At 42.3% G+C, this 10,698-nt stretch overlaps 1 protein-coding gene across 1 annotated transcript; it reads left to right on the top strand.

Annotated features, from left to right (window-relative positions):
* The first annotated feature begins 7,971 nt into the window (after positions 1-7,971).
* LOC145396800 (uncharacterized) lies at positions 7,972-8,358 on the top strand. The gene has a single exon (XM_080270090.1). It carries the CDS (start codon positions 7,972-7,974, stop codon positions 8,356-8,358), a length of 387 nt encoding a protein of 128 aa, XP_080126216.1.
* Positions 8,359-10,698: the final 2,340 nt, after the last annotated feature.

The following is a 10,698-nucleotide window of genomic DNA, read 5'->3' as shown; positions in this document are numbered from 1 at the left end:
TTAGGTGGAGGTGTGAGCCTGGTGAATGTTGATGGTGGAGAGTGGAATCTGAAGCAGCTGCTGTTTGCAGATGATACTGCACTGGTGGCTGATTCAGAGGAGAGATTGAGACAGTTGGTAGAGGAGTTTGAAAGGGTGTGTGAAAGGAGAAAATTGAAAGTAAATGAGAATAAGAGTAAAGTGATGAAGTGTACGAGGTTGGTAGATCGTAGGGAAATGAATATAGTTTTGAATGGCGAGTTGCTTGAGGAGGTAGAGTGTTTTCAATATCTAGAGTCACATGTTGCTGTGGATGGAAGAATAGATGCAGAAGTGAAGTTTAGAATACTCGTAAATGAATTTGGAAAGGTGCTGGGAGGAATGAAAAAAGTGTTTAGATGTTGTTCGCTTAGAACTGATGTAAAGAGAAGGCTGTATGAGGGTGTTGTGGTACTGACTGCGTTATATGGGGTTGAAACATGGAATATGGGAGTAGCAGAGAGGAAAAGTTTGAATGTAATGGAGATGAGGTGTCTGAGGAGTATGTGTGGAGTGACGCATATGGATCAAGTGCGAAATGATGAGGTGCGAAGGAGAACTGGAGTTGTTCGGGAGATGACTGGTAGAGATGAGCAGACGGTGTTGCAATGGTTTGGGCATATGGAGAGAATGGATAATGAGCGACTGGTGAAAAAGATAACTAGATCTGATGTGAAAGGTGTAAGGCTGAGAGGAAGACCACGAATAGGATGGATGGACAGTGTGAAGAGAGCGCTGGATGCAAGAGGGATGTCTATTGAGCAAGGAAGAGTGGCTGTGCGTGACAGAAATAAATGGAGAGAAATTGTGAATGAATAAGTGATGACGCAGCCCTGAGGGGATATTCTCCCGCATTTGGTCTGATCAGCTTGTCAGGTCAGGTGCGGGTAAGGGGATGGGTCTGTTATAATTTGGCAGGGGTAAACCAGCTCTGCTGTCGGGCCCTGCTGCGGATGTCACTGATTGCATTGCGCAGTTGACCCTTGTGCGGTGTGGTGCGGTGAGGATCTGTCCGTTCTCCCCTTTGGGGCTAAGATGCAAATGAATGTTTGAATGGATGAGTAAATGGGGAGTGTTTCGTCCTGTCTCAGCTACCTCCCTTTCCTTGGGGGAAGCAGTCTAGGTATATAGCTATATCTATCTATCTATCTATCTATATCTAAATACATAGATAGAGAGACAGATAGATAGATAGATATAGATATAGATACTGTAGATACATATAGATATAAATAGATAGATAGATATAGATATAGATAGATAAACAGATAGATAGATACATACATACATACATACATACACACACAGATACATAGATAGATCGATAGATATAGATATAGATAAAGATATAGATTTTTAGATAGATATAGATATATATAGGCTATATCTTCCTCCACTCTGTTTTCCCAGCTCACTGGTGGTCTCATACTTACACATCTACCGTTGATATTGCTCTCACATATTGTATAGGTTAAGAATAAATGCCAATAATATCTTTACACCTTATATCATAATATCCTGTATTTTTTTTACATTTATACCATGAGTTTGTGTATTTTTTTACATCAATTCAGCATTCATTTCGTTTTTAGCTGAATGATGACACTTGAGACTAATATATTACCAAAGAGTTCCTATATACTTTGTGATATTTATCCACATTACTAAAAGAAAATATATGTAATTAAAAATTTTATCATAAGGGCCACTGAGGGAGGCTGAGCACTTCTCTAAGAGGAGAGATGCACGCTCTCTGTGTTTCCATTTCTCAAGGGAAAGGTCATGTCTTCCAATCTGGAATTTTTTCTTCTCCTAGCCCCATTATTAGCTAGTACATCGACTTCTAATTCCCTAAAAGGGGTGCAAGTCTGGGTGTAAGTCTGGGAGTGCACTTCAGCCAAGTTCTACCTTTGAGAAAGGGTCGAGCATGGCCATTGTCTGTTTTTTCAAGCACTTTTCAAGCTTTGCCCTGACCTGGAACAAGTCTAATCCCCCTAGTGCCCACCAGTATGTATGGAGATACTGCAAGTTAATAAAGAACCACAATTTACAGTGAAGTGTTTCATCTATATCCCTCATAACCCTCTTCCTGGAAACATTGAATTGCAAATCCTCAGCAGAATCAAGAATTTGGATGTCTAGTACTAACTGAAGGGTCAACGCTACCATGTCTATCTTGTGCCCTTCACCATGTTATAATGTGGACATCTCCTTATATTAGATTTATTTATTATTGTTTTTGAGATGTACTAAGAACAACAGTCTCAAATATTTCATTTTTTTTTTTTTTTAATAACAGAACGGAGGAAGGAAAAACAAATGGAAAAAAAAAAATAATCCATACACCAGATTACTGGTGTCCTCTATTCATAAAATATCTGTAACAGTTAGACTTGAACAGTTGTGGGTTGAAATTTGGAGGAAAACAACTCTGGGGAAGCGAGTTCCAGAGAGATGCAGTTCGGGGAATGAAAGAATTCTGATAGGCAGAAGTTCTGCAATATGGTTGAGTGACATTCCAGTCATGAGCGCTACCAGATGCCCGTGTAGCACGAGGGAAGGCATGGAGAGGTGGCACCATGGACGCAACTTCGTCTGAGCATTTGCCAAAAAAATATCTATAAAATAATGCAAGGGAGGCAACATTCCTTCTTACTTGCAGGGGAGGTAGTTTATATGTAATGGCAGGGTTGTTAATGATTCTAACAGCTTTATTTTGAATTTTGTCTAGTTGTCTTAATGCAACCTCTCCACAACCATTCCACAAGGGTGAGCAATATTCAAGCTGAGAGCGCACATGACTCTTATAAATTATAGCTAACTGCTCATCATATTCATAAATTAAATATGCTGGCAAATTATTTTGAAAGTTGTTTTCCGCCAGTACAATATTCTCTTTGTAATCTCATTCTGCTCATTTTCTCATTCATTAATTTGTTTTTTACTATCACTGGCCACTTGCACAAAAAAAATAAAAAAAAATACGACACTGATTTAAAATATATGACGAAATTCAACTGTTTACTTGTACCAAACGATCTGAATTAAAATCAAAGCTGAAAAAAAAAAAAAAACACTATTACTTTCAATTTAAACTGAATGGCTTTCACCAGACCTGATTTCAATGCAGATTTAGCAGCTCTGACTGGAAATACATGACAAACAATATGAAATTTTAATACAGGGTGGAGTCGGCTTCAAATGTAAAACACTATTTGTGTTTTGCTACTTTCTTATTATATCGATGTTTTTGGATGATTATCCATTGATATGTGGTATCTTTTGTTTCTTTTGTTGCGTTTGACACATTTTTGCCTATTATTTATGAAATGCGTGGGTTTGAACGCATCGATTCTCCGGAGTATTCCGGAGAATACCACAGTCTCCCCAACATCAAGGCGGACCAGGAGCAGTGGAGTCTGCCCTCAGAAATGCCGACACCCCCACTCGGACTCCCCCCACTCGGACTCCCCGGGGTAGCCGCCGCCAGCCACCACCACTCCGGGCAACAGCGGCATACGTCAGCCCGGGCCGTGCGCCCTTGTGAAACGCAACCACCGCACCGCCGCCACCGTAGGAAAAAGACACTACCTTCGCGTGGCGGAATTACCGAGTTAGCTAGGGGTGGAGTCAGAAACTGTACTCCAGACAGCACCCCTAAGGTAGAGACGATCTATGGTCGCTCTAACAGTGGTAAGGTAGAGACGATCGGCGGTTGCTCCCCCCACAACAAGGTAGAGACGATCAAAGGTCGCTCCCATAAAGAAAAGACAGAGACGATCTATGGTCGCTCACAACAAAATCAGGTAGAGACGATCAGTGGTCGCTCCCTGAAAGCTAAGGTAGAGACGATCGGCGGTCGCTCCCTCAGCACACTGGTAGAGACGATCAATGGTCGCTCCCATAAAGAAAAGACAGAGACGATCTATGGTCGCTCACAACAAAATCAGGTAGAGACGATCAACGGTCGCTCCCTGACAGCTAAGGTAGAGACGATCAGCGGTCGCTCCCTCAGCACACGGGTAGAGACGATCAATGGTCGCTTCCCTGTAAAAAAGACAGAGACGATCTATGGTCGCTCACAACAAAATCAGGTAGAGACGATCAGTGGTCGCTCCCTGCAAGCTAAGGTAGAGACGATCAACGGTCGCTCCCTCAGCACCCCGGTAGAGACGATCGATGGTCGCTCCCAGGGTATACTGAGGAGGAAAGACCTCCCTGTCTCCCCCGGCCTCTGTTCCCTGCGCGAGGCCCTTGAGAAGACCCACCTGTCGGGCCCCCGTGACAGCCGCTGCCGCAGTCCTTCCCTGCCGGCGCCCCTGCCCATAGGAGACCGCAGTCCGTCGCCTCTTCCGGCCCGCCCCAGGACACCCGGGTGAGACCTCACCACGCCCCCGCGACGCCGGGACCTGACCCAGAGGTTCCTAGCCCTCTTCGGCCCCAGTCCGGAGCCCAGTCCGGAAGACCCCGGACGTGAGAGGACGCCCTAGTGAGTCGCCCCGTGCCCTCCCGGCTCGCCCTACCCTGGCGACACCCTCAGCCAACAGGATCATCGCCGAGGTAACGGTGTTTCTCTCTACCAGAGATACGAGGATCCGCAATTGTGAAGTAGGTTAAGTGTGACTCCTTTTTTCTTAGAATAAGACTAGTGCGTGATTTCATATAATTTCCATTGGGGTAACCCAGGACATAATGCTACATTAACGGGCGAGAATAGGGGTAGAGACCCCAAGTGAAAATACGTGCGAGTGTCATCCCGAGTTTATTAAGGACTTCTCTCTAGAGCCCAAGGAAAGGATAATACATCATTAGAGTGCTATTAGTTAAACTAATAATACAATGGAATAGAAATTACGAGGGTTCCGACTTTGTTACGCGTTGGGAAGTGCGAACCTACATAACCTACCAGGGAGATGTGTAGTATATAAGTTGTACTGACGGAAATCTAGTGTTGCCAAAACTACGAGGACCGCGAGTGATAACTGTACTCCCTTGTTCTGCACGCTATCCCTGAAAACCCTCCCCACTCCTCACCCCCGCTCTTGAAGTCCAAATAAGAACCAGAGTTAATTATCAAAGAATTCTTGCCAATAGAAAACACCTAAACTCCCTTGTTAATATCGGGCCTTATTAAGTATTACTATAACTTCTCCCTCGCCGTTCTAAGTCACTCTCCGTGTCTCCCTCCCCCCCCCCTTCCTGGTAAATCACAAATCCCCCCCCCCTCTCTCCCCTCCCGCGATCCGCGCGCACGGGTATTTACTGTACTAAGATTTGTTGTATCGTCATTAATATCTAAGAAGCTAGTATCCTGCGAGATACACAATATTTTAAATAAGGTTTTGTATTGCTCTATATTGTGATGTAATGTCTGCTGAAGTGTCTTGTGTCTAACTGAAATAATATACGTGTATGGTGTTGCCGAAAGTTTTTATGTCCTGCCTCTCTTCATTGCACTAGCTCCGGTCTCGAAAGAGGACCCCGCTCAGTGTTGAGTTGATTTGGAACGAGAGGTCGAGCCAAATTCTACTCAGCATTACAATTTACATCAACATTTACTGTTTAATGTCAAATATTTTGACAGTGTGCAAATGATACGGTAGTGATTAAATATGATTATTTGACAGAGTGCAAATGATACGGTAGTGATTTAATATGATTATTTAAAGTGTAATGCTGCAGTTAAAAAATTCAAGTTATAATTCACATTTTCTTTCAGTGTAACCATGACTTTACACAATCTTTGCATGTATAAGCAAAGGCGTCGACAGAACCCGGGTACCACATGCAGAGAATTAGGAGAATTTTATAGTTACTATGATGCCAGACGATATTTTGCTTCAACTGCATTAGTAGTAACATCTACATTATTAACTTGAAAGTTTCTTCAACGAAACTTACTCTAACTTATTAGAAACAAAAAAATAACAAACGAATGCAGTGTTGTTTGCAAAGAAATCAAATACTGATAACCAGTGACTTCCCACTGCATAAAATTTATTTCACTTGAGTCTAGGTAAAAATAAATCATGCTAGTTTGGTGAACGCCTTTTGACGCAGGTGATTTTTTTTCCATATTGATTCTAAATCAGTTTAGTGAATTAATTCACTTTGGTGCAAGTTGCCATATAATTTTAAACTTTATTATTCGTCTATTTCTGTCTGTTTGGCTTTTATTTTTTCCATATAGATTTGTGTTGGCTGCCAGTGTTGATAAGCGGAAGTACAATGATGAATACATTAAGTACGGATTTACAGCAATCCTCGCTGGTGACATCAAGAAACCTCAGTGTGAGCTGTGCTTCAAAGTGCTGAGGAATGATTCTATGAGGCCTAGTAAGCTGAAGCATCATCTGATGACAATCCACCCTCGGTATGCGGAGAAAGGCCCCATATTCTTCAAGTGCCATGGATGGGAATGATGCTTTCCAACAACAGAACTTAAGTGTAGTAGAGGCATCATATGAGGTTTCCACTAAAATGGCAAGGAAGAAAAAGACCCACACGATTGACGAAACTTTAAGGCATGGTCAAGTGGGTTATTGGAGAGTCAAGTTCACATAAGAGTCAGCAGATTTCCTTGTCAAAACGACGCAGTGAAACAAAGAATTAGTGAAGTGTCAGATGATATCATGGAATAAAGCCGCATTTCCGCGGGCCACTTTGGACCGGATTAGACCGGTCTGGACTCATAAATGATCGCGAGAACGGGCTAATGTTGGTCCGATCCTGTCTGATCCTGCTATTGGCTGCATGAGTGACTGTGAGTGGCCTAGAAGAATGTAAACAAATGTCGGGGAATGGCAATGATTACACAAATTTCATGCTTCCCCTCGATTTTTATCTCGGTCATTAATGCTTTAATAACCTTATTTCGTGCAATCTGTAGTAATACAAAGCCTCTACTTCATGGTAAGATTTATTTGGTTCCTCTTGGATGATCACGGGTACTGCTAGAGTTAAAAATGTAATTTAAAACAAATCTTATTACCAAGTCCGCCATTGTTGACCATCGATGTTTACACCCTGCCACGGACGCTCCTCGCCTCCTTCGTGGCTGTTGCTGACGCGCATACGTTTGTGCGCAGACCGGTCTCGCCTAGGCTAGCTGTGGGGCAGGACTGCTTTGGACCTGTCTGTACCGGTCTAATTGTCTCGCCAGAACAGCAATAAGACCGGTCTAAACCGGTCGATACCGGTCTAAAAGCCTCGCGAAAACGCGGCTTAAGTAATACAGGAGATTTAATTGTCTCTAATGGTATGTTCGCAGTACAGTTGGATAAGTCAACGGATGTGAATTTTCGTGCACAGTTGCTCATATTTGATAGACATGTGTTCATGCATGACATCAAAGATGAATATCTGTTTTGTACACAGCTTGAAACCACAACAAAAGCTTAGATGTAATGGAAAAGTTGACTTCTTTCTTCACAGCTAACGGAATAGCCTGGGAAAATTGTTGTGGAGTCTATACTGATTGAGTCCCGGCGATCCTGGGATCAAAATCGGGGCTATAGAGGCACGTTAAAGAAGTAGCTCCGACTGCGAAAGTCGTTTACTATATGATCCATCGTTTTGCACTGGCGTCAAAAACCCACCTAATACCCTTTGCAAGATCGTGGAGGCAACGGTGAAAATATGTCAGTTTTGTGAAAGCAGGAGATTTGAACTAACACCTTTTCCAGAAACCCTGTGAAGTCATGGATTTAGAGCATGAATCTCTCCTCTTTTACTCCAAAGTGCGATGGCTCTCTAAGGGCAATATTGTGAAGAGAGTAATTGAGCTGCGGAGAGCTTACGCTTTTCCTGGGAATGAAAGGGAAGGATGATCAATTAAGTCTCTTCATCAAGGCGTTGTAGGATCCACGTCTTGCATACCTGGCCGACATTTTTGAGCAGCTAAATAAGCTGAATCTCATGCAAAAAGAAAAGAAAAGAAATGTATTTCACATCATGGACTGCACGCATGCATTTCTTGCTAAACTCCATGACTGGCAAAGGAAAGTGGGTGCAGAACATGTTGCCATTCTTGAGAATACTCGAATTGTTCTTGACGAGACTGGAGAGGATCACCTACTTGACCCATCACTCAAAAGCGAAATTATTCAGCACTTAAAATCCTTGGAATGTGAGTTCAAAAGATACTTCCCAGAATTCAAGGAGGAAGAAGGGAAATTGATGAGGAATTCTTTCTCTGACACTCTTGATATTGCCGCCATTCCCAGTGATGTTCAGGACGAATTCCTTGATCTCAAGAATGATTCTGCTGCTAGAGACCTTTATGAAGAAAAATCTCTGTGTTTTGGTGCCCCGTGTATCAGTCATGTCAAAAGTTTGTGAAATGGCACGTAGAATCCACTTGCCATTTTCCACAACTTATTTATGCGAATCTGGTTTCTCCACTCTTTTGCACATAAAAATAAAAGCCGAAACCGGTTGGATATAGACCCAGGTATGAGATGTGCGTTATCAGTGACTCAGACTCGAATCAGTCGACTGACTGAAAGCAGTGTCATCTATACTGGTATGTAACAAAATATGCATTCTGATTGATTGTAATAAGTATTAAAATAAATGGGGAGCACCAAAACATTTTTTTCCCATCGTTATTTGTGAGGATCTTGAGAGAAAACTTGAGGGGGACCACGAGGATATTAAGATCCCCACAAGTGGGGAATGAACTGAAAAAGTTTGAGAAACACTTCTTTCCACTGCCTCGAAACTGTGTCAAAACTTAGAGGTCTTGCTAAATTTCTCGTTTTTAACCACCTCTATTCCAGTTAACGCCAGACAAATTTACTCAGCTGAGAGTGAATCGTAGTGGCGGAGAGTGCTCATACTTCTCGACATTCACATTTTCAAGGTGAGGTTTTCCAACTAACGCCAGACGATTTTATTCAGCTGAGAGTAAGTCACAGGAGCCTGAGAAAGATAATTATGATTAACAAGCTTTTACTAGGTTGTGGCACGACTTCAAGACAGTGTAAACAAACTCACTGATTACCAAGATTTAATTAGATTTTATTATTATTATTATTATTATTTGGACATGAGGAGAGAATGGAGAATGAAAGACTGACTAAGAGGGTGTATGTAGGTGAGGTGGAGGGAGGGAGAGGGAGAGGTAGACCGAGGATGAGGTGGAGGGATGGAGTTGAGAGGTATATGAGGGAGGGGGGTGGTGAGTTGGGGGGAGGGGAGTCAAATGGTGGGTGACAGAGTGACTTGGAGGCGTTTTGTCTGCGGCCACCCTTTGCGGGACTAGGGCGTCGGGCTATAGATAGATAGATTATTATTATTACTTCGAGAATATATATGATCTGCTGACTGTAACTGCATATAATGGCTCATTGATAAAACCTGCCTGCCACAAATAATAAATAGCAGTAGTAGTCCCACGTTCTTTTGAAATGTGAACCTAGAAAACAGAAGGCTTAAACTACGCTTCTGCAGTACACCATCCTCTTTGGGGGGAGAGGGAATAGGGAAGTAAGTGAAGAATGCTTGTATAGCCGGGCAGTTGAGTCACCTGGTCATACCGGTGCCACCACATGAAGGCGTCCCTCACTAGCACCACAAATTATGTGTGATAACTAAATACGACTAAACACGTTCAGCCCGAGGACGTCATTTTTATCATCCTTTCACCTTAACTTCGCCTAGATTTTCGCCATTTTGTACCTTCTTTCACGTGACACGGTGGAAAAACAAGATCATGCTACAGCTCTACATCCATTTCATAGCACCTGTTCGTGACTAACACTACATTCTAGTGTTAATCTTTTGCTATAATAGAGCAATTATGATGGAGAGATTTTGGCCAAGTTAGAGTAAAAAGAATATAATACCTTCGCTATCTGCAGACGACTTTATTCAACTTACGAGAGACATTTGGCGGAGGGGTTAGATATAGATTTGATTTTCGCCTTCATTACCAGGCTGAATGGGACTGTGTGCAAGCACAGACTACAGAATGTCATCGTACTCAGTGAATAAACGTATCTTACTCGTATTTTACCTTAAGTCGACGGCAATGACTCCTGTTGTTACGCTGCCACGATGCTCTTAGTGTAAATCATCAATCAGCCTTCAGCCGAGCCAGAGTTTTGTCCTTTTGCATTTTATTTCACTCAGCTCAGTGGCAGAATAAGACAATACTGCGGCACTGCATCCTTTCTATAGTACTTCTTCGTGACTAGCAGCATATTCTGCAATTAAGCTCGTTACAACCAGGCATTAAAGATGGAAATATTGCAGTTTCAGATCAAATTAAAGTAAAAATTGAGCAGTATGCAACTGTTTTACTGAGTTACGTAACCTTTTTCCTAAGACAGACCTATTTTGAGCCAAGCAAAATCGTTTGGCGATAGCAAGACTGATAATACTCCCTTCAGTACAAGAATGTTTTTTTATAGTTTATTCCTGCCACTACCAGACGATCTTGTTGAGCACAGGAGAGCCCATTAGTACTGAAGAAAATAATAATGACTGTACTTAATTCGTCCAGTTCAGAAGTTAATAAAGACTATACCTAATTCCACCACTTCGAAAATTTGTAAAGACTACCTAATTTCACACGTTCCAAAATTGCTAAAGATTATACCTAGTTTCCCCAGCTAGAAGTTTTTCCCAGGGAGGATAAATATCATTTAGGGTTATGAAGATTCAAGCAGGAAAACC

This window comes from Coenobita brevimanus, chromosome 39 (genome assembly GCF_032717465.1).
Source record: "Coenobita brevimanus isolate Jiangsu-jjx chromosome 39, ASM3271746v2, whole genome shotgun sequence".
Taxonomy (NCBI): domain Eukaryota; kingdom Metazoa; phylum Arthropoda; class Malacostraca; order Decapoda; family Coenobitidae; genus Coenobita; species Coenobita brevimanus.
Note: the sequence above shows the minus strand (reverse complement) of the source record. Positions and strands in the feature narration are given on the sequence as shown.